This window comes from Rhinoderma darwinii, chromosome 2 (assembly GCF_050947455.1).
Source record: "Rhinoderma darwinii isolate aRhiDar2 chromosome 2, aRhiDar2.hap1, whole genome shotgun sequence".
Taxonomy (NCBI): domain Eukaryota; kingdom Metazoa; phylum Chordata; class Amphibia; order Anura; family Rhinodermatidae; genus Rhinoderma; species Rhinoderma darwinii.
Window position 1 is genome coordinate 111864954 of NC_134688.1, and position 25531 is coordinate 111890484.

At 39.7% G+C, this 25531-nt stretch overlaps 1 protein-coding gene across 1 annotated transcript in view; it reads left to right on the forward strand.

Moving 5' to 3' along the window:
* ERBB3 (erb-b2 receptor tyrosine kinase 3) overlaps nt 1–25531 on the forward strand; it is an 89035-nt gene that overhangs the window by 52842 nt on the left and 10662 nt on the right. The window contains exons 6-21 of the mRNA XM_075852135.1: nt 3367–3485; nt 3576–3714; nt 4547–4660; nt 5981–6095; nt 6843–6916; nt 7058–7145; nt 10695–10897; nt 11357–11489; nt 11600–11690; nt 11785–11939; nt 13153–13209; nt 18097–18238; nt 18782–18901; nt 19210–19308; nt 20406–20597; nt 24684–24839. Coding sequence (XP_075708250.1) covers nt 3367–3485; nt 3576–3714; nt 4547–4660; nt 5981–6095; nt 6843–6916; nt 7058–7145; nt 10695–10897; nt 11357–11489; nt 11600–11690; nt 11785–11939; nt 13153–13209; nt 18097–18238; nt 18782–18901; nt 19210–19308; nt 20406–20597; nt 24684–24839 — 1997 coding nt within the window. The remainder of the gene's footprint in view (nt 1–3366; nt 3486–3575; nt 3715–4546; nt 4661–5980; nt 6096–6842; nt 6917–7057; nt 7146–10694; nt 10898–11356; nt 11490–11599; nt 11691–11784; nt 11940–13152; nt 13210–18096; nt 18239–18781; nt 18902–19209; nt 19309–20405; nt 20598–24683; nt 24840–25531) is intronic.

A 25531-nucleotide genomic window follows, 5' to 3' on the forward strand; every position in this document is an offset into this window, starting at 1 on the left:
GGTGGTCCCATTCCGATACTGTCGTGCAAATTGAAGCCTTTTTTTCCAATGCACCTTTGTTAGCATAGGAGCAGCGACCATCCGTTGCAGCTCCATACGCAGTAGGGTTCACTGAACTGTTGTTTTAGACACACATCTGGTTGCTCCTGGTTGATTTTCACGGTGAGCTGCTCCACTGTAGCGTGTCGTTCGGCCCTTGTTCACCTTTGTAGCCGACGTTCATCTCTCACATTAATGGCACGTGGTGCTCCGCAGTTTCTACATCAGTTATTCCCAATGGTGCCATTTGTCCACTCACTGTACACTTTCACCACAGCATCACACAAAGTTCACAAACTGCGTTGTTTGAGAAATACTGCCACCCTTGGCCCGAAGGGCAATAATCATCCCTTTTTGTAATTCTGATAAATCGCCCCTTTTACCCATGGCAACAACGAGTGATATGTGTACACCTTATATACCCACCAAGCCGGCCCATGACACATCACTTCCTTCATGGGCTACGCGCCGCCGACGTCGAAACTAGGAGGTGGTCATAATAATGTGACTCGACTGTGTGTGTGTATATATATATATATATATATAATATATATATATACACACACATACACATACACACACACTACCGTTCAAAAGTTTAGGGTCACTTAGAAATTTCCTTATTTTTGAAAGAAAAGCTACGTTTTTTTCAATGAAGATAACATTAAATTAATCAGAAATACACTCTATACATTGTTAATGTGCTAAATGACTATTCTAGCTGCAAACGTCTGGTTTTTAATGCAATATCTACATAGGTGTATAGAGGCCCATTTCTAGCAACCATCACTCCAGTGTTCTAATGGTACATTGTGTTTGCTAACTGTGTTAGAAGGCTAATGGATGATTAGAAAACACTTGAAAACCCTTGTGCAATTATGTTAGCACCGCTGTAAACAGTTTTGCTGTTTAGAGGAGCTATAAAACTGACCTTCCTTTGAGCTAGTTGAGAATCTGGAGCATTACATTTGTGGGTTTGATTAAACTCTCAAAATGGCTAGAAAAAGAGAGCTTTCATGTGAAACTCGACAGTTTATTCTTGTTCTTAGAAATGAAGGCTATTCCATGCGAGAAATTGCCAAGAAACTGAAGATTTCCTACAGCGGTGTGTACTACTCCCTTCAGAGGACAGCACAAACAGGCTCTAACCAGAGTAGAAAGAGAAGTGGGAGGCCCCGCTGCACAACTGAGCAACAAGACAAGTACATTAGAGTCTCTAGTTTGAGAAATAGACGCCTCACAGGTCTTCAACTGGCAGCTTCATTAAATAGTACCTGCAAAACGCGTCAACGTCTACAGTGAAGAGGCACCTCCGGGATGCAGGCCTTCAGGGCAGAGTGGCAAAGAAAAAGCCATATCTGAGACTGGCTAATAAAAGGAAAAGATTAATATGGGCAAAAGCACACAGACATTGGACAGAGGAAGATTGGAAAAAAAGTGTTATGGACAGACGAATCGAAGTTTGAGGTGTTTGGATCACACAGAAGAACATTTGTAAGATGCTGGAAGAGTGCCTGACTCCATCTGTCAAGCATGGTGGAGGTAATGTGATGGTCTGGGGTTGCTTTGGTGCTGGTAAAGTGGGAGATTTGTACAAGGTAAAAGGGATTTTGAATAAGGAAGGCTATCACTCCATTTTGCAACGCCATACCTTGTGGACAGCGCTTGATTGGAGCCAATTTTATCCTACAACAGGACAAAGACCCAAAGCACACCTCCAAATTATGCAAGAACTATTTAGGGAAGAAGCAGGCATCTGGTATTCTATCTGTAATGGAGTGGCCAGCGCAGTCACCAGATCTCAACCCCATAGAGCTGTTGTGGGAGCAGCTTGACCGTATGGTACGCAATAAGTGCCCATCAAGCCAATCCAACTTGTGGGAGGGGCTTCTGGAAGCATGGGGTGAAATTTCTCCTGATTACCTCAGCAAATTAACAGCTAGAATGCCAAAGGTCTGCAATGCTGTAATTGCTGCAAATGGAGCATTCTTTGACAAAAGCAAAGTTTGAAGGAGAAAATTATTTCAAATAAAAATCATTATTTCTAACCTTGTCAATGTCTTGCCTATATTTTCTAGTCATTTTGCAACTGATTTGATAAATATAAGTGTGAGTTTTCATGGAAAACACAAAATTGTCTGGGTGACCCCAAACTTTTGAACGGTAGTGTGTGTGTATATATATATATATATATATATATATATATATATATATATATACACACACATATATAGTGACAACTTGGGGACCACTTAGCTCACAGGATCGCCATCTCCCGGGTGAGATGGCACACATAGAAAGTTCACTCCAACTCATGGAATAAAAGTTTAAACCAGCCGCAGATAGCTTTATTGTCTTCACCACAGCAAGCAGCGTTACAACAATAAACCATACAGAATAAACCCTAGGCCGTCCAGCCTCTAACTAACACATTCAGTGTCCCTCACTACGAGGCACTGAGCCTTGTGCCCAGCACCTCACAACATAGGCAGCTTTACCTTACACGTTGGTGACTCTCACAGGCTAGCATGCCTGTCTTCCCCAGACTGAGAGCCCTGTGTGAACAGAACACACCTCAATTAAAGAGCCACCTCAGGTGAAGCCTACCTAGGCTCATCAGACAGCCCAAGACATGGACTGTCTGTATGGAGTGGAAGCCCGCCCTTCTCTTTCACACTCCAGCAAACCAGGCCCTATTCCGGGCTTTACACCCAAGCAACAGCAGAGAAAACCCCTCTCTGCTGTACATGCTCCCTGGTTGCTTAAAAACCTGAAAGTTTCTGCACTGTCCAGTAGCTGCACTACTACAATATATATACTACACATAGTTGTGTCATGTAACAGACTTTCTTATACTAATACAATAAAGTAGTGATAGACTTATAGTACTGTTCATCCAGGAGCATTAGGCACGCTCTGCCAATCATACTGTGGTAGCCATATTGTAATTCCAAATACAAACAATACCCATACAGTTGTTCTTGTAATTTGTTGTGCCCAAATAGTAATATAATGCACAAAATAATTCTTATAAAGTAGTAGTAGCAGCAGCACAATAATGCCTAACCTATTAGTAGGGCCTTCCACCTAATACTGCCCACAAAGTAGTGGCAAACCCATAATAGATCTAATTGAGTAGTTTGGCAAAATCATTTTACTATCCACATAGGTTTCCCATAAAGTAGGATCACATAACACATAGTAAAAAAAATAAGGCATTGCTGATACTGTGGAGAATGTTCGTAAGATATTGAGTGCTGGATAACATTGTTCATTTTTGTCAGCCATTATTAAATATATGTTTAAGAAACGTATCTTTCCATGCAGTGACAAAGAATATATGTGCGGAGCAGTGCAATGGACGTTGCTATGGACAGACCCCCGCTGAATGCTGCCATGATGAGTGTGCTGGGGGCTGCACAGGTTCCTTAAACACTCAGTGCTTTGTAAGTAATGCTCAGTTAATTGTACTACAAGCATCTTTTATATCCCAAGTTCAGCCATTTCCCATATTCATAACTGTCTTTCACATACAGTCATGCCAGATCTTCAATGATAATGGAACCTGTGTCTCACGATGCTCTCAGCTGATTTACAACCCTCTGACCGGTCAAATGGAACATGGCCTTGATGCCAAATTCCAGTATGGAGGATCGTGTGTGAAGAACTGCCCCCGTATGTATAGGCAGGCACAAGAATTAATGTCTGACCCTTCCAATTCATTTTGCATGGGTAGTCAAAAGGAAAATAAAAAAAACATAACCCCAAAAATAATAATAAAGTGGTTTAAAAAAAAAGTTTCTTTAACGGTAAAAATGTAAGTTTCCCATAGTAATTATTTAAATCCTTCAGAGTCCCAAAATAGTTAGTGCTAATTCAAGTGACTGGGGCTGAGCTGCAGTACCATAGCTGCGTGGATGAGGACGGTTGTGTCCGGTATTGCTGTGAAAGGGCAGTGGTGCTTCGGGGAGTGATACTGGTCGCTATATGAATAGACCATTAATGTGGAAACATGAGTTAGGCTTCGTTCACATTTGCGTCGAGACTCCATTCATAGGTTCCGTTGGAGCTTTCCGTCAGGGGAACCCATAAACGGAATTCAAGCTGAAACAAACGGAAACCATAGGTTTCCGTTTGCATCACCATTGATTTCAATGGTGATGGATCTGGTGCAAGTGGTTTCCATTTGTCACCGTTGTGCAAGGGTTCCGTCGTTTTGACGGAATGAATAGCGCAGTCGACTACGGTATTGATTCCGACAGAACCCATGAACGGAGTCCTGACACAGATGTGAACGAAGCCTAAATACACATTTTATACACGCTTTTATAATAAAATATATATGTATCTTCTCAGTAGCTCATCATATGCCACATGCTGTCCTTATAAAGTGCAACATGATCAGTCTGACAGGTCCAAAAAATGTTATTAAAAAAAAGTTAAATATTCATTTTATTGTTATATCTTTATCATGTATTAAAGTAGTCTTTGTTTTTGTACTATTTAGATAATTTTGTAATAGACCAGAACTCTTGTGTTCGTGCATGTCCAAGCAACAAGATGGAAGTGACAAAAAATGGAGTCAAGATGTGCGAGCCATGTTCAGGCCTTTGTCCCAAAGGTAGCCTTTCATTTCTGGGGATGTCACAATTGGGACATGATGATGATGATGTAATATATTATCTGTTCCTGAGATGCAATGTTTATCATGCTTTGTCAACTGTTTTCATCGTTATTATAATAAAAGTTAATAACAAGCAATGCAATGTCAAGAAGTTTTAGGTTCTTAATAATATACAAATAATTATCAATAAAAAAAAAAAGAAGACATTTCTCTTAAAGGGAATGTGTTGCCAGCAAAACATGTTTTGTTTTTTTTTAGTTAAACAGTTAGTGTGTAGGTGATTAAACATTGTTCTAATTTTTTTTATTTTTTTCACGAGTCAGGAAATATTATAAATTGGATTCAATTTATAATATTTCCCAGCACTGGTCACTAGATGGAGCCATTCCCAAAATTGCAGCATTGCATGTTGTAAAGCAACCACATTGCTTTATGCTGCAAAATTGGGAAAAAATCCCTCGCTCTAGTGAGCTCTCAGCATCCCCCCCTCCTTTATCCTGGCTAGTGCCGGGAGAAACGAGGGGTTTGAACGGTCTAACCTCCTACACTGTGTGTCGCCATTTTTTGAGCTAACACACAGTGTAGAAGGTTTACATACACTAGTAAAACACACTGAAACACGAACATACATAGAAATCACTTACCTGCTCCAGTCGCCGCCGCTCCCTCCAGTCCGTCCGCTCCGTCTGCTGCCGCTGCTCCATGTGCACAAGTCCGGAAGCCGCGACCGGAAGTAGTAATCTTACTGCCCGGCCGCGACTTCCGGTCCACAGGAAAATGGCGCCGGACGGCGAGCATTTCAAATCGGACTGTGTGGGAGCGGCGCATGCGCCGTTCCCACACACACGGCGTACACCATAGTGGATGGAACGGGCCCCGTTCGCAGTCCCTATGGGACTGGAGCTGCCGTATTCCATGTCTGTATGTGTCGTTAATCGACACATACAGAAATGGAAAAAAAAATGGCAGCCCCCATAGGGAAGAAAAAGTGTAAAAATAGAAAAAAGTAACACACAAACACACAAATAAATATAAACGTTTTTAATAAAACCCTAACCTAAAACTGATATAAAAAAAAAAATGTTGGTGACACTGTTCCTTTAAATAAAGTGCCCTTAGGAGGAAATATATTTGCATGATTTTCCCAGGGAGCATTGCTTGAAGTCCTCCTTCACTGGTTCTCCCTGATGAGGGACAGCATTCCAGTGGCAATGCTAATAGTATAAATATATAATATACCGGACTTAGAATGTTGCACAATCCAGATTGTTATTTTCTAGCAAATTTTTCTAATTCACATCTTCCATTTCTCTATAGCCTGTGAGGGAATCGGTGGTAAATATCAGACTGTGGATTCTAGTAACATTGATAGATTCATAAATTGCACCAAGATCTTGGGAAATCTGGACTTCCTTACCATTGGACTAGATGGGTAAGGCAAAAACTAGTTTTAATATATTTATATTCTGTACGGAAACTAATAGTACACACATATGAAATGCTCAGTGATATTTTATGTTGCACTTTTGGAGCCATTTAGACTGGACAGTAGTATAAGGTACTGTATATCAGTATAACAAATACTTATATATCTATGCAGATTTTTACTCTATTCTTAAATTTCTCTCAAATTGTATATATTCTTTTAAACCATTCCTATTTACTCTGACCTGAACAATACTTGTAAGGTTAAGGAATTATACTAGATTGATATATGGCCCACCCAGGTTTATGTATTTATCTCTGAACCAGTTTCTAGATCTTTTATTACTAACCATGAATTTGAATCATAGTAAATTTACAGCATCTGGAGACCTTTAACTCTTTTCAAGTGTGCATAAAAGTTGTTCTTCCTAATCTAAAATGTCTACATTATCTGGTTTCCAATTTGATTTGAAGTCAATAAACCATAATTTTGGAAAGACCATCTATGTCTGGTTTTGGAATGTCCTCAAAAGTACATGCAAATCTATAAGTGGAGATGATTTCAAATATATCCATGATGCATTTTTAAGAAGCCTCCATTGTTGGTTGGTCTTCAAACTGGCAGGTAGCACTAATGGTTGTAAACCATAGAGCTGAATTGTAAGCTCTAAAGACCATACCTAATGCAAGAGACGCATTGCAGATATTTTTTTTCATCCTTCCATTTTTTGACTGACTACTTGTATGATTCTAGGGATGAGTTTATGAACATCACTGCTCTGGACCCTAGCAAGCTCAATGTCTTCAAAACCGTGCAAGAGATAACAGGTAGGAGGAAGGGCACTGAGGTTTTGCATAAGTGAATAAGTTGTATTTTTGGAGTGTGAGCTCAATAGCTTCTGAAAATGACCACAGTTATTTTGGGTTCCAATTTTTTTTTTTTTCCATATTCTTTTCTTGTCACCAAAGGATACCTAAATATCCAGTCATGGCCAAAACATATGAATGACTTCAGCGTCTTCTCCAGCCTAACTACCATTGGTGGTCGGACTCTCATGTAAGTATCTCTTGTCTGTTGTGATATTAGGATGCATATATCCACACCTTTTTGTTTGTTGTAAACTAAATGCATGAGACTAGTAAATGTTTCTCTTCAGTGTTTATACGAGAGACCAGTGCGTGCGACTTACCTTCCAATATTCATATCTGATGCACACCTACACTAGGGCCATAGACTAATGATCACTGTCAACCACGCAGACATGTTATGCAAATGGATGCCCAATGGCAGCTCGTGGGCAAGCGCTGACCAGACTTCATACACAATAGATTGTCAAATATCGAACTTTAAAACATCAAGTAAGATAACCGTGTAGCCCACACAAACGTAAGGAGAACATAGTAACTACATGCAGATGGTACACCCGATTAGAAGAAATCACTTACTAACCAAGCTCAGGTTTGGTGGAAAATGTATCATTGCATTTAGTTCTTAAACATCACACTTCTAAGCATTTACTTAAATATTATTTAAAAAAAATATTATTGTTGTTGTTATAATGATGTGCCATCAAGTCTTGGCCAGTGTTTGGGTCTTTAGGCTTCTTAGTGATGTGTTAATGATTCCTGTGATTGCATCCATCCATCTTGTAGTTGGTGATCTTCCTCTTGTTCCCTTCAAGTCTTCAAAACATTATTGTTTTTTCCAATTTATTGGGCCTTCTCCTAAGGGGCAGTTCACACAGAGTTTTTTTGATGCGGAAAACGCGTCGGAAAACGGGCAAAAATGCCTTCCATTGATTTCAATGGGGGGCGGAGGCGTTTTTTTCCCATGAGCGGAAAAGACATCTCGCGGCAAACGGCGTGCAGGCAGATCAAAATCTGCCTGCAAAAAAACTCAGTGTGAACATAGGCTAATATGTCCAAAACAGGGTAACTTCAATCTGGTCATTTGGGCTTCAGGTTTAAGGTTAAAGAGGCTCTGTCACCACATAATAAATGCTCTATCTCCTACATTATCTGATCGGCGCTGTGATGTAGATAACAGTGGTTTTTATTTTGAAAAACGATCATTTTTGACCAAGTTACAAAAATTGTAGATTTATGCTAATTCGTTTCTTAAAAGACAACTGGGCGTGTTTTTACTTTTTAACAACTGGGCGTTGTGAAGAGAAATGTATGACGCTGACCAATCAGTGACCAATGAGCGTCATACACTTCTCATTGTTCCAGCCCAGCTTCTTTCACTCCATAGCATGATTGTGCACAGACTGATTGTGCAGTGAAAGAAGTTGGGCTGGAACAATGAGAAGTGTATGACGCTGTTTGGTCACTGATTCATACACTTCTCTTCACAACGCCCAGTTGGTAAAAAGTAAAAACACGCCCAGTTGTCTATTAAGATCCTGGCTCTGCAGTAAAAGAAAGCAGCAGATGGGATTAGGAGCAGTAATTCTACACTAAAACTGTTGCTGGAAGACAGGCTCTCTCACTGTGGAATCAGGGAAACTACAGCTTGTATTGCGTATCTGTGAAATTTATGCATGGTGCAGGGAAGGAAGAATACTGATAGAACCTTGTCACCTCTAAGTGGAAGGAGATTGAGATTACATAATGCATATACTTGGTCTCATAAAATGCGGCAGGAAATATCAGGCAGGAAAACTTTGAGAAAGGATTAAATAGCCAATTTTTACATGGATTTTCAAAGTAAGTACACCAGCTACATCAGGTCTAAGAGATCTATTTAACCGCAATGCACCATGACGACACTGTAAGTCATGGTGCACGGGCTGAATTATAGTGTGGGCTCACGTGCTGAGCCCGCTCTATACGCTGTGGGTGTCAGCTGTGTATTAGGGTATGTTCACATAACCTATTTTCAGACGTAATTCAGGCGTTTTACGCCTTGAATTACGCCTGAAAAGACGGCTCCAATACGTCTGCAAACATCCGCCCATTGCTTGCAATGGGTCTTACGATGTTCTGTTCAGACGAGGTGTAATTTTACACGTCGCTGTTAAAAGGCGGTACGTAAAATTACACCCGTGTCAAAGAAGTACAGGACACTTCTTGGGACGTTTTTGGAGCCGTTTTTCATTGACTCCAATGAAGAACCGCTCCAATTACGTCCGTAAAAGATGCCGCGAAAAACGCGAGTACATGCAAAAATGTCTGAAATTCAGGAGCTGTTTTCGCCTGAAAACAGCTCTGTAATTTCAGACATATTTTGCGTTGTCATGTGAACATACTCTTACAGCTGACACCTCGTACTAACGGCCAGGAACAGAGATATCTTTGATCCTGGCCATTTAACCACTTAGATGCTGTGTCAGAGGTGTTTGTACCAAAAAATTGTACCAATAAACACTACAGCTCATCCAGAAAAAATAAGCCCTCACACCGCTCAAATGACGGAAAAAAATAAAACGTTTTGGCTCTCAGAATGTGGCAACACAAAACAATACATTTTGTTAACAAATAGATTTTTCTTTGCAAAAGTAGTAAAACATTTTAAAAAAACGATATAAATTTGGTATCGCCGTAATCGTATTGACCAGCAGAATAAAGTTGTATCATAATGTTGGTACTCTATTCAGGTCCATTATCTTGTCTTTCACAATCTCTCTTCTACAGGGTGGGCCATTTATATGGATACACCTAAATAAAATGGGAATGGTTGGTGATATTAACTTCCTGTTTGTGGCACATTAGTATATGGGAGGGGGAAAACTTTTCAAGCTGGGTGTTGACCATGGCGGCCATTTTGAAGTCGGACATTTTGTATCCAACTTTAGTTTTTTTCAATGGGAAGAGGGTCATGTGACACATCAAACTTATCGACAATTTCACAAGAAAAACAATGGTGTGCTTGGTTTTAACGTTACTTTATTCTTTCATGAGTTATTTACAAGTTTCTGACCACTTATAAAATGTGTTCAAAGTGCTGCCCATTGTGTTGGATTGTCAATGCAACCCTCTTCTCCCACTCTTCACATACTGATAGCAACACCGCAGAAGAAATGCCTCCCGATCTGACCCCCTTAGACTTTTATCTTTGGGGTCATCTGAAGGCAATTGTCTATGCTGTGAAGATACGAGATGTGCAGCAACTGAAACTACGGATACTGGAAGCCTGTGCTAGCATTTTTTCTGCGGTGTTGCTATCAGTGTGTGAAGAGTGGAAGAAGAGGGTTGCATTGACAATCCAACACAATGGGCAGCACTTTGAACACATCTTATAAGTGGTCAGAAACTTGTAAATAACTCATGAAAGAATAATGTAACGTTAAAACCAAGCACACCATTGTTTTTCTTGTGAAATTCTCGAAAAGGTTGGTGTGTCACATGACCCTCTTCCCATTGAAAAAAACTAAAGTTGGATACAAAATGTCCGACTTCAAAATGGCCGCCATGGTCAACACCCAGCTTGAAAAGTTTTCCCCCTCCCATATACTAATGTGCCACAAACAGGAAGTTAATATCACCAACCATTCCCATTTTATTTAGGTGTATCCATATAAATGGCCCACCCTGTATATTACTTCTCTTTTGTCCTTTCTTGTGTTTTCGACAATAATCCTGATCCCTCATTGATTCATTACAGACGTGGGGTGTCACTTCTTGTGATGAAGAACAGCAATGTGACGTCTCTGGGGTTTCGTTCACTGCGTGATGTCAGTGCCGGGAAGGTTTATATTGCAGAAAATGAGAAACTTTGCTATTATAACACTATTACCTGGAAATACTTATTCACAACAAAACGCCAAAACTTTGATATAAAGAATAACAAGTCTCCAACTGCCTGTAGTAAGTTTCTTATTCTGACCTTATGTGAATAATATAACCAATGCAATATTTATCTTTTCAGTTAAAATGAATTACGTTGTTAGAAAAGCCCACATTGCTATCATTTGGATCTGATCAATATGACTATTTTATAACATACTGACTATTACTACAATATTTTCAGTCAGACCATCGCGATAATATCTCCATGTAAATGGAAATCCATTTCTCCAATACACATCTCCTTAACCTGTGTTATAAAAAGTAACCACTTTTCTCATTTACATAATAAAAGGGAGTATTTCACTTGCATATTCATGAGATGAAGACATGTTGAACTGATTCATCTCATTATATAGGCGGTTTTAGAACAATTCCAGTTGATCAATTAATTAGATTAAAATAATATAGAATACAGATGGAAAGACAATGTATATATTCCATTGATGACTTTACATGGATATCGTCTTATCTTTTCAGTCAATGAAGGAAAAGTATGTGACCCGTTATGTTCTGATAAAGGCTGCTGGGGTCCTGGACCCGAACAGTGCCTATCTTGCAGGAACTTTAGTCGAGATGGCATCTGTGTACCATACTGTAACCTATACCAAGGGTAATTGCAGAACCCACAATTAATTATTTTTTTAATTTATTTTGCATGTAATAATATAAATGTCTGGCATTATATGACTCTGTATGGTAAAAAAAAGTTTTTTTGTATAGTGATAGCAGGGAGTTTGCAAAGGATGGTGTTTGCTTGCCATGCCACCCAGAATGTCAGAAAGTGGAAGGTGCATTAACCTGCAATGGAACAGTAAGTCCTGACTACTGCTGGCAATAACCCCCTTAGACTGTTGCTTCCGAATTTCTATATCCGTTCCGAATAATAACATTTTTCATTCCATCAGGGCGCAGATTCCTGCACGCAGTGTGCCAACTACAGAGATGGGCTACCTTGTGTGGACAAATGTCCTCATGGAGTCATGGGAGAAAGAGGGCCAATCTACAAGTACCACAGTGTGAATAATATCTGTCTGCCCTGCCATGAGAACTGTACAGAGGGGTAAGTCGTCATCTTCTTCATTGGGATATGATTGCATTATTTCTAGTATACTTACCATTGACATAGAAAGTGGGCAGATAGTTTGGGGGTTAACCCTATACTCCGCTCACCACTGCAGAGGAAATAATAGTGTTACTGAAGAAGCTCTATAAATAAATATCCTGTTGTCTAAAAGTTGGTATATACCTAGTATATTAAATAGCAGTATTTTCACTGATACCCAACATTCTTTTCTCGGTAGCACCGTACATCCCTGAATCATTACATTACAATTGTAAGGCTGGGATTTGGTAATTTAACAATCGAATCTACTTGTACATTTGGGCAAGTAGCGCTTATAATAGTTTTTTAAAGAAAGCACTGACCACGCTTTGCATTATAGATGCTCTTTTATTATGTTGGTGGGACACTTTCCAGGGGGGCCTAGATTATATAGTGGAAAAAGTACTTTCACAAATCATAGTATATTTTCACCTGCAAATATAATTGTCTTAAACAAGCTTTGGGACCCCTTTGATGCTACCTGGATTTTTCTGTTGCTTGGAGAGTGCTAAACAGATCTTGATATATGGAGTATATGTGTAGTTAATCTCGGACAGACAATGGACTGGTGTTGGTGGAGAATATCTGGACCTGCTTCTATTAGGTACAATGTTGAGGGACCTCAAACGGACCCCTACTAATTTTAAAGAAGACTTGTCACTAGGTCATATAAGTTGAACTGGTTAACTGACCTAAATAGCATTGTCTCCATGATTCCAGAACTGTTTTTCTTTTTCCTGGACCCCCAAGTTCCAGAGATGTTGTGTTGTCTCCCAATATTCTAATTTGCTGTAGTTAGCCAACAGGATGGAGCTAGCTTGCCTGACTTTAATGCTGACCAATCAGCGGGAATCAGCTTGAGGGTAGTTCACTCCCTGTTGGCTAACTGCAGCAAATTAGCATATGGGGAGCCAACACAACAGTGGGCCGTATCTCTGGAATGGGAGGGTCCAGGAAAAACAAACACTGCTTGATTCAGGGAGACATCGCTTTTCAGGTCAGTTAACCAGTTTAACTTATATGATTTAGTGACAGATCCTCCTTAATTACAGTTTTGTCCTTCCGTTAATAGTTGCCTCTGAGACATTCTGTCTTTATGGTATTCATGTGACCTGAATTCCTCATTTTTGTTTGTGCGGTCAGTAATGCAGATAATCCTCTTTCCTGACAGGTGTGTAGGTCCAGAGATACAGGACTGCATTAACATCGTTCTGCGTGCAGCGGAAAGGTAAACTTAACAAATGGTGTTTGTCCGTCATCTGACCCTCAACTATTGGGGAGTTTATATTGTAATCATCCTTATGTTTTTTAATACTGAAAATCATGTGGGATACTTAAATAAAAAGGCATCTGTCCGTATTAATGATATATTGCACAAGCGAATTATTAAAGCACAATTAAAAATGAGGTAGATTTCTATATGGGATTAATGTTATTGGGGTTTTCCCACTAATTACGTTTTATGGCATATCTCAGTAATAAGTTGGATATTTCCCTCTCTCCCATTTCTTTCTGTGACAGGCCTTGTAGGGCCATATCCTCCCTGAGAAAGGGGACATGATACCCTAATTCCTGGGATCGGTGGGGGTATGATCAGTTTTTAGTCATCTATAATTGGTTATACATAAGCAGCAGAACACATCCAGTTAATGTACCCTTCTTGTGTCACCGAATGGCTGTGCGCTCTGAAATATTTGCTAATGGCTCTCTAAATGTGAAGATAACATGCTTCATTCAATATGCTGAAGTGCTCACAGAAATTGGACAACTGTCACGTGACCTCACAGTTTCGGCAAGCTTGGCATGGGTACCAGACACAACCAGTCCATTTATTATTAGGGAATAGCAATTATAGCGATTCAGTGACAGGGATTTTTTCTGAAAATTTCTATTGTTTTCCCCAAGAATCAATCAGAATTGGACCAGTCTGGATGTGACTGTGGCATAGTCTTGGACAGGTATATGTGTTTGATTAGTTCATGCAGGTTTTTGGAAAGACAAAATACTTTTGGGCAAATGTAAAGTCTATAGACCATTAGCTTATGATGTTCAAATAAACCAATTGGACATCTTGCACAACGTAAAATATATATATAACACACAAACTGATAAACAGGTATAAAAAAATAAGATGGGCAGAAACAGAACTGAGATATAAAACACGTGCATATGTCAGTAGTAGAACAATGAAGCATTAAAGTTCCCACATTGTTAAAAATTGTTGTGGTATTTCCCTAATCTACCATGTGGGATAAAGAGAAGTCACGATCTCTGGCTGGATTCGTTTTTCTCCATAAAAATGAGTACCAGTCAGTGAGAGGAACTGTGAGAACAATCATCTTGTGTTCCCCATACGACCAGCATGTGATATCTCTATGTTCAGCAGAAGTGGATTGAGAATATGGTCTGGTTGTGCAGGGCCTGAGAGAAGAATGAGATCTCTTACCTGTTCCTTCCACCCTCCCTGCCTCTGTCATGCTGCTTCAGGCATCGGCATTGGAATATTACTCATTTCATGACATCACTGCAATTATTTCAGCGTTCTCTTTTCTCCTTTAAAAGCAATGCAGGTAGCACAGAACCTAAAAATCTCATCATCGATAAAAAGAAAAGAAAAAAGGCTTATTGGAGCGGCGGTGTAAAATCATTGCTTCACTCTGCTAAACTTCGACTACTGCTGCTAGAAGGGCAAAGTGGGCACAGGTTACCCCCAAAAGAATATCAGCCGCCAAGCAAAGCACAGTATATGGTTGTAATGGATAAATATACTAACAATCAACATAGACTGATATCATGGAGCCCAGGGGAGGAAAGATATTGGGAATAACCACCATGAAAGGGGCAGCTAAATAATACAGCGGCCCCTGCGCAAGAACAGAATATGGGCCCCTTGGTCTTAAATAGCTGATCATTTCGTAACCCCATACTTTTTCTAACAATCCACCAGTAATTGTGAGCCATGATTTTCTTTATCTCATTCTCTTATGTGAAATTTAATAGGGAGCTGCTTTTATGGTGGCAGTGGGTCCCCTTATCTTCTGGGTCCCTTTGAGCTGCACATATAGTATGTCTGCACCTGCGCCCTGATTCACCTCTTTAGTGCCTCAATAATAAACAGAGGTATCATGATAAAGTTATGTGCAAATGGTTAAACAATATTGACATACAGAGAGAATCTTTACAAATTTCATTTTTTGCATTGCTATAATACATAATTATTAATTCCTGTTAAAATGAACTGATATTGCCCTGATTTCATATTGACCCTAGAAGTGTGCCGCAGTCCTATCGCAATTCAAGTTATCCGACTAATCTGTACTTTCATGTGAAGATTCATTCTGAGCTTTGTGGTTCATGAATAGAATTCCGGAACTAGTGTGAGAGGACATGTAACGCAATATTCACAGTCGTAAAAGTTGGGTGACCGTTCCTATGGGTACAATACCGGCTCCCATTTGTAGCTGTCTCCTAACATCTGTTACCCTATAAGAGTTCATGAAATGTCTGAATAAAACTTTTAAGGACTATACACGAGAGGACAGTTATGGTTATACCGTTCTAGACGAGTGCCAGATCCATATTTTATTGAAATAGAAGTAAGCGCATTTAACCTATTTACCATGTTCTAAATCACACTTTTTCAGCTGACATAAGATATTAATATTACAATATTAACAAATTGTATTGTTACTCCACATGTGACAATTTTCAGATGGTTCATTTCCCAACGATTTTTACTGAATATTTGCTCATAATTGCATGTTATAGGAGTTGTGATCTGTGGTCTGCTGCCCTCTAGAGGCTGTTAATGTACTGTACATAGTTTGGACATTTATGCTCTGTACAAGTATGAATTTGGTTATGTATGTCACGTTAGGAAAGATGATGGCTGCCAATACTACTATTACTACTAATACTACTACTACTGCTGCTACTACTGCTATTACTACTAATACTACTACTACTGCTACTACTGCTATTATTATTACTACTACTACTACCGTACTACTGCTACTACTGCTACTACTGCTACTACTACTACTACTACTACTACTACTACTGCTACTACTGCTACTACTACTACTACTACTGCTACTACTGCTATTACTACTACTACTACTACTACTGCTACTACTACTACTGCTACTACTGCTATTACTACTACTACTACTACTACTACTGCTACTACTGCTACTACTGCTATTACTACTACTACTACTACTGCTATTACTACTGCTATTACTACTACTACTACTACTACTACTACTGCTACTACTACTACTACTACTGCTATTACTACTACTACTACTGCTATTATTACTACTACTACTACTGCTACTACTGCTATTACTACTACTACTACTACTATTACTGCTGCTACTACTACTACTACTACTACTACTACTACTACTGCCACTACTACCACTACTACTGCTGCTACTACTACTACTGCCACTACTACTACTACCACTACTGCTACTACTACTACTACTACTGCCACTACTACCACTACTACTGCTACTACTACTACTACTACTACTACTACTGCCACTACTACTACTACTACTACTACTACTGCCACTACTACCGCTACTACTACTACTGCCACTACTACCACTACTACTGCTACTACTACTACTGCCACTACTACCACTACTACTACTACTACTACTACTAATACTACTACTACTACTACTATTACTACTACTACCACTACTACTGCTACTACTACTACTACTACTGCCACTACTACCACTACTACTGCTACTACTACTACTACTAATGCCACTACTACCGCTACTACTACTACTACTACTACTACTACTACTGCCACTACTACTACTATTACTGCTACTACTACTACTGCTACTACTGCTACTACTACTACTGCCACTACTACCACTACTACTGCTACTACTACTACTACTACTACTACTGCCACTACTACTACTACTACTACTACTACTGCCACTACTACCGCTACTACTACTACTGCCACTACTACCACTACTACTGCTACTACTACTACTGCCACTACTACCACTACTACTACTACTACTACTACTAATACTACTACTACTACTACTATTACTACTACTACCACTACTACTGCTACTACTACTACTACTACTGCCACTACTACCACTACTACTGCTACTACTACTACTACTAATGCCACTACTACCGCTACTACTACTACTACTACTACTACTACTGCCACTACTACTACTATTACTGCTACTACTACTACTGCTACTACTACTACTGCCACTACTACCACTACTACTACTACTACTACTACTACTACTGCTGCTATTACTACTACTACTACTACTATTACTACTACTGCTACAAGGGTTGTCAGTAAGTTTAGTCATGCAGTGTTTCATCCCTTGATATCATGTGTTTGAATGAAAAACTACATTGATAGTAGATTGATTGACAACTCAGAGGACTAAGGGTAAGGCCTTACATTGCGACCTCGAGACTTTTTCTAGTTACAGCCGCTACATATGGAATTACCCTAATGTAACTAATTTCAATGCAATTTTAAAAACGTACCATGAACGCAAGCATAAAACGCGGGAACATTGAATGCACGAGCCCAAACCACATTTGTAAAATTAAACATTTAAAAACAAAAACAAACTGCATGCGATATGCCACGAAATGTGAGGTTTTTTTTCTGTCGTGTGCATGGGGCTTTAGGCCCCATGCACACGACCGTGCCCGCAATCACGGCCTGCGATTGCGGGCACGGCCGGCCGCTGACTGACAGCCGCATTTTCGGGCCGTGCTCCCATACAAAGTATGGGAGCACGGCCCGCAAAATGCGAAAGAACGGACATGTTCCATAATTCCCGGAACATTTCCACGGCACTGACACCCTTCCGTAGTGCTACGGAAAGGTGTCAGTGTTCAATGAAAGTGAATGGCTCCGTTTTTGCTGTCGTGTGCATGGGGCCTTAGTCTTTATTTTTATAGCAGGACCAAATATTTAGGCTGAACTGGAGCCAGGAGCTTGGTGCTATTCTGATCCCATCGTTTTATACTATTTGATTGGAACTAGGACTATCAGTCTTTAAATAATTTTTGTTTTCTCTTTTCTTTACAGTAAAACCCAGGCAATGGTGGCAGGGGCGGTGGTTGTGTCTATATTTGTTCTGTGTTGCTGCACTCTCCTAGCCCTTCTATACTGGAGAGGGCTGAGGATCCGAAAGAAGCGAGCTATGAGACGCTACCTGGAGAGAGGAGATGTAAGTGTCATAATATGGCCCATAAGTGAACAGTATTATTTTGGGATTCGTGTAGTACAGGAACACTGTATCCTAAGTAAAGAATAATAAAAGTTATTCTTTGTATAATTAAAAGTTATACAATTTTCCAATATACTTTCTGTATCAATTCATCGTAGTTTTCAAAATCCCTGCTTGCTGTCATTCAATACCTCCATTGTTACTTCCAGTGGATAAAAATCTCTTATGGTCATGTGATGTAGACACTGCAGAACTAATTGCAGGACAGATTTTTATTCACTGGATTAACCAATGAAAGCTCCTATGGAATGTCTGCTAGCAGAGATCTTGAAAACCGTGAGCAACTGATGCAGAAAGCATATTGGAAAGTTTTATAACTTTTCATTATATAAAGAACAACGTTTATGTCTTCTAGTCAGGAGTTGAAAGTTTACATTGAAATTGGCCGAATCTGCAAACAAATGTCTCATGTCTGTGGCTACTTTTACGCTACTAGATGAGTATAAAATTACAGATCATAATGTTTTTGCTATTTCTCCTCAGGGTAATGAAATATTGGATCCATCAGAAAAAACTAACACTGTGCAGGCTCGAATATTCAAAAGCACAGAGCTGAAGAAACTCAAGGTTCTCGGATCTGGGGTATTTGGCACTGTACATAAGGTATAATATGGTTAACCATTAGACAACTTGTTCATATACATTATTCTTAATCTATTCATCAATGTTAAGCTGCGTTTAGACAGGACAATTTCTATAAGACATGGACATATCTAACCTAAATCTACCTGTGCGAATAATAATTCAATTACTAAAGTGATCATTTATTGTAGGATATTGCTTTGAATATATTCATATTGTTGTTTTAAGAGATCTTTATACAAATAATCTGCCTTATGATGAATTGTCGAGTCTTAACACATAAGATGCTTTTTGTTACCAGATTCTCACATATACTTTTTCCCATGCAGGGTGTTTGGATCCCAGAAGGCGATTCTGTTAAGATCCCTGTAAGCATCAAAGTGATACAAGATCGCAATGGTTGTCAGACTTTCCACGCTGTCACTGATGTGAGTTTATTCCGTTTAAAAAAATAAATAAAAAAGATTCCTGTGTTAAAAGTGTAGGTTCACTTTGAAATTACTCTTAATAAATAGCTGACAATGCAAAAAATATAAAAAGTTTGTAATATATTAGCAGTAGCTTTAAGGCCAGGATCACTCACTCAGTTTTGATGCAGTTTTTGGCTCAGTTTTTTTTAGCCAATGCCAAAAGGAAGAAAAGGCATAAATAAAAAACTGATGCAACACCTTTCCTTTGTGTCCACTTTTGTGTTTGTCTCAAAAAAGTGCCACAAAAACTGCATCAAGACTGTGCGTGTGATCTTGGCCTTAAGCTGTTTGTTTCCTGAATTTACTTCTGTTCAGAGTTGGAATAAAATAATCAAATACTTTCTGCACAACAGACTGCACCTCTCCCATTATAGCAGTATCTGTAGTCTGGACCGCCCCCTGTAGCAGAAGCCTTGTGCCTACTGTACCTGTCTACAGCCATAGTTTACTACTGAGGACTCTCAATTTGTGTGGGGGGGGGATGCAATAACACTATTGCTAGAACTCCTCTGCAGTATTGGCCTTCTGTATAAGCAGATGAGAACATTATTAAAGGGGTGTCTCAGTAAAAACATTGATGTCATATCACTAGAACATACCATCAGTGTCCCATTGGTGGGTACCTGACTACTGTCACCTTCACCAATAGCTAGAATGAAGTGGCAGCGCCACTAGGAAATTGCTGTGCTCTTTGTCTCCGGTTGGCTTGTTTTGGGGGCCTCACGGTTGGTCATGAACTGCAATTGACCAACAATGCAGTCTCTGGAAAAAAACAAGCAGAGCTTACAGGAGACGGAGTGCTACGGTGCTTTCCTGTTACAGAGACACAGACATTTTGACCAATTTTATAAGAAGCCAATTGTCATATTGTTTTTTTAGAGTGTAGTAGTAAACTGAAGAATCTGGAGGAAGCCCATGTTAATACACGGAGAACATACAAACTCCATGCAGATGTAAAACAGACAGAATTCTTGTCTTATCTGTTATCACATAGTCCTCCCGCCATGTTCGTGTCCACAATGTTCATTAACCGTAATACCTGTCTTACTCCACAGCACATGCTCGCGATGGGGAGCCTGGATCATGCGTGCATTGTTCGATTGCTGGGTATTTGTCCAGGATCACAGCTGCAACTGGTTACACAGCTTCTGCCAATGGGCTCACTACTTCAGTATGTCAGGCAGAACAAGGACAATGGTGCCATTGGCCCCCAAATGCTGCTAAACTGGTGTGTGCAGATTGCCAGGGTGAGTCCTGCTATTGACACATAAAAAGCTTACATACACATAAGACAGCAGATAGCTGAGCAGCTATCTTAGTCCCTGTTAACATAAGCGTCTTAGGTTCCACCATATGTTCTTATTATTTCATATACTGCATGTGCCATGCGCATTACAGGAAAGACAGCGGGAGCTCAGGGAGTTAAATGCATGGCTTAAAGAGGCTCTGTCACCAGATTATAAATTCCCTATCTCCTACATAATCTGATCGGCGCTGTAATGTAGTTAACAGTGGTTTTTATTTGGAAAAACTGTGATTTTTTAGCAAGTTATGAGCAATTTTAGATTTATGCTAATTCGTTTCTTATTGGACAACTGGGCGTGTTTTTACTTTAGACCAACTGGGCGTTGTAAAGAGAAGTGTATGACGCTGACCAATCAGTGACCAATCAGCGTCATACACTTCTCATTGTTCCAGCCCATTGTTACAGTGTGATTGTGAAAGAAGCTGGGCTGGAACAATGAGAAGTGTATGACGCTTCATAGTCACTGATTGGTCAGCGTCATACACTTCTCTTTACAACGCCCAGTTGGTCTAAAGTAAAAACACACCCAGTTGTCCATTAAGAAACGAATTAGCATAAATCGAAAATTGCTCATAACTTGCTCAAAAATGATCGTTTTTCAAAATAAAAAACACTGCTGTTATCTACATTACAGCGCCGATCACATTATGTACAAAATAGGGCACTTATAATCGTGACAGAGCCTCCTTAAGTCTAGGTGTAGAGGAGAAGGCTTTGGGTTCCTAGAGTATTGGGCTGACTTTTCATTTCAGTACAAACTGTATTCTGCAGATGATTTGCACCTAAATGGAAGGGGGTCCGCTGTGCTGGGGGAGAGAATTCTAGCTGGGGTGGCAGAGTATTTAAACTAGGGCTGAGGAGGGAGGTCAATGTAGAAAATAAAGGTGTAGTTAGGTTAGAGAGGGGTCAGAATATATTGGTGGGGGGGAAACAGACTGTGGGGAGAGGACTAGGCAACAAGATAAGGAGATCCTTTCGTTACAAAACAGCAATGAAAATAAAAATGCCCAAATAATGTCAAATAATCACATTTCTGATACTGAAAGTGAAAAATTGAAAGGCAAGTTAAAGTGTATGTTCACAAATGCCAGAAGTCTAGCAAGCACAATGGGGGAGCTGGAGGCCTTGGTACTGGAAGAAAATATAGATATAGTTGGTGTTGCTGAAACATGGCTAGGCTCTTCACATGATTGGGCTGTAAATCCACAGGGTTTTACACTGTTTCGGAAAGACAGGGTGAATAGGAAAGGTGCTGGTGTATGTCTGTATGTGAGAAGCGATATGAAGGCGAGTGTGAATGAGACATTAGAGGGTGAAGATTGTGAGGAGGTTGAAACCTTGTGGGTGGAACTAGAAAGGGAGGTGAACACTGAAAAAATTACTTTTGGTGTAATCTGTTTACCCCCCCCCCCCCCAATAACTGAGGAGATGATGGAAGGTCTGCTATATAAACTAGTGATAATGGGAGATTTTAATTACCGGGATATTAATTGGCGTCATGGTTCGGCTTCAACTGCAAAAGGGAGACATTTCCTCAACCTGTTGCAGGAAAATTTTATGGGCCAGTTTGTGGAAGACCCGACTAGAGGTGAAGCTCTGTTGGATCTGGTCATTTCTAATAATGCAGAGCTTGTTGGGAATGTCAATGTTCGTGAAAACCTCGGTAACATTGATCACAATATAGTTACATTTTACCTATACTGTACAAAACAAACACAGGCTGGGAGGGCAAAAACACTTAATTTTAAGAAGGCCAATTTCCCCAGGATGAGGGCTGCAATTCAGGATATAGACTGGGAACAACTAATGTTAAATAACGGTACAAATGATAAATGGGAGATTTTCAAATCTACTTTGGGTAATTATAGTGCAAAATGTATTCCTATAGGTAACAAGTATAAACAACTAAAATTAAACCCCACATGGCTTACACCTTCTGTAAAAAGGGCAATACATGACAAAAAAAGGTCATTTGAAAAATACAAATCTGAGGGTACAGCTGTAGCCTTTGTAAATTATAAAGAGCTTAATTAAATTTGTAAAAAGGTAATAAAATCAGCAAAAATACAAAATTAAAGGCAGGTGGCCAAGGATAGTAAAACAAATCCCCAAAAATTCTTCAAGTATATAAATGCAAAAAAGCCAAGGTCTGAACATGCAGGACCCATAGAGAGTGGTAATGGGGAGTTGGTCACAGGGGATCAAGAGAAGGCAGAGTTACTAAATGGGTTCTTTAGCTCTGTATATACAACAGAAGAAAGAGCAGCTGATGTAGCCGGTGCCAGTGCTGTTAATATATCAGTTGATATACTGAATTGGATGAATGTAGATATGGTCCAAGCTAAATTCAACAAAATAAATGTACACAAGGCCCTGGGACCAGATGGGTTACACGCTAGAATTCTTAAGGAGCTTAGTTCAGTTATTTCTGTCCCCCACTTCATAATATTTAGAGATTCTCTAGTGATTGGTATAGTGCCAAGAGACTGGCGCAGAGCAAATGTGGTACCTATTTTCATGAAGAGGTTAGCAGAAGCCTAGACAGAGGGTCGCTGTGGATATAGTGTTTTTGGACTTTGCAAAGGCATTTAACACTGTCCCTCATAGACGCCTAATGGGTAAATTAAGGACTATAGGTTTAGAAAGTATCGTTTGTAATTGGATTGAGAATTGGCTCAAGGACCGTATACAGAGAGTTGTGGTCAATGATTCCTACCCTGAATGGTCCCCGGTTATGAGTGCTGTACCCCAGGGTTCCGTGCTGGGACCACTATTATTCAACTTATTTATTAATGATACAGAGGATGGGATTAATAGCACTATTTCTATTTTTGCAGATGACACCAAGCTATGTAGTAATGTTCAGTCTATGGAAGATGTTCGTGAATTGCAAGTGGATTTAAACAAACTGAGTGTTTGGGCGTCCACTTGGCAAATGAGGTTTAATATAGATAAATGTAAAGTTATGCACCTGGGTACGAACAACCTGCATGCATCATATGTCCTAGGGGGAGCTACACTGGGGGAGTCACTTGTTGAGAACGATCTGGGTGTATTTGTAGATCATAGACTAAATAACAGCATGCAATGTCAATCAGCTGCTTTAAAGGCCAGCAAGATATTGTCGTGTATTAAAAGAGGCATGGACTCGCGGGACAGGGATATAATATTACCACTTTACAAAGCATTAGTGAGGCCTCATCTAGAATATGCAGTTCAGTTCTGGGCTCCAGTTCATAGAAAGGATGCCCTGGAGTTGGAAAAAATACAGAGAAAAGCAACTAAACTAGTAAGGGGCATGAGAATCTAAGTTATGAGGAAAGATTAAAAGAGCTAAACCTATTTAGCCTTGAAAAAAGACGACTAAGGGGGGACATGATTAACTTATATAAATATATTAATGGCACATACAAAAAATATGGTGAAATCCTGTTCCATGTAAAATCCCCTCAAAAAACAAGGGGGCATTCCCTCCGTCTGGAGAAAAAAAGGTTCAACCTGCAGAGGCGACAAGCCTTCTTTACTGTGAGAACTGTGAATCTATGGAATAGTCACCGCAGGAGCTGGTCATGGCTGGGACAGTAGATGGCTTTAAAAAAGGCTTAGATCATTTCCTAGAACAAAAAAATGTAAGCTCTTATGTGTAGAAATTTTTTACTTCCCTTTTCCCATCCCTTGGTTGAACTTGATGGACATGTGTCTTTTTTCAACAGTACGAACTATGTAATATAGTGGGATAAGCAGCAGACAGAAGCCTCTGACCGCGCTTATCATTTGGTTACGTTTAGAAAAATTAAAAATCCAACCTGTCCGACCCTTATTTCTCTAAATTGAGAGGTCGGAAGACAGTCCGGCTGCCTCCATGTATGTTAAATTGTCACAGAATACATACAAAATTTCAAATCCACCAGCAAATTTGTCATATACATGGCCAGCTATAGTATATGTTATTATTTGTTAGTATATGTTCTGCTTTTCTTAATGTTTATATATCTGAATTTGTTATTTGCTGTTTGTCTTTCTCCAGGGCATGTACTACTTGGAGGAACATCGCATGGTTCATCGGAACCTCTCAGCTCGCAACATTCTCATGAAAAATCTTAATCATGTGCAAGTGTCGGATTTTGGTGTGGCAGATTTGTTGTACCCAGATGACAAGAAGTATTGCTACAATGAAGTCAAGGTTGTGTTCTATATGTACCGCTTTAAATCTGCTGTAGAATTACCGCAGAACACTATAGGGGAGATCTAACAGAACTGGTGCAACGTGGAGTCAATGCCAATAGCAACCAACCAGATTCCAGCTGTCATTTTTCAGAGGCTTTTTGGAAATCGATAGCACCAACATGGTAGTTTGCTATGGGCATCACCTCCACTTTCCTTAGCACTAGATTTGTTAGATCTTCCCTATCAGTTTATAGTATATTAATTGCTAACAAGAATGACCCTCATTTTTACATATTTTACTGGAATGTATTAAACTAGTGTATGTAGAGCTAAGCTGCAGATCAGCGCTACAATCTACAGCCGATCTACAATCATCCCTAAATCAAGGTGTAACAAACATCTGCATGGATTTTATTGTGACTTATTGACAAGTACTGGGCCTCATGTATCAAACCAGAGCAAACCAAAATTATTGTTTATTCCAACCAATCATAGATTCTCTTTTATTTTTATTGCACATCCATACACAGCACAAACACTGTGGAATTTCTAAAATTCGGCAGCGTTTTCGCAAGAGAAATTGACATGCCGCAGATTGAGAATCTGCATCGCAAGTCAGTTTCCACACCTCTTCTCTGAGTATGTTTTCTGCAGTATGGGGATGATATTTGTTGAAATCTCATCCACTTTACTGCTACTGTAATACGC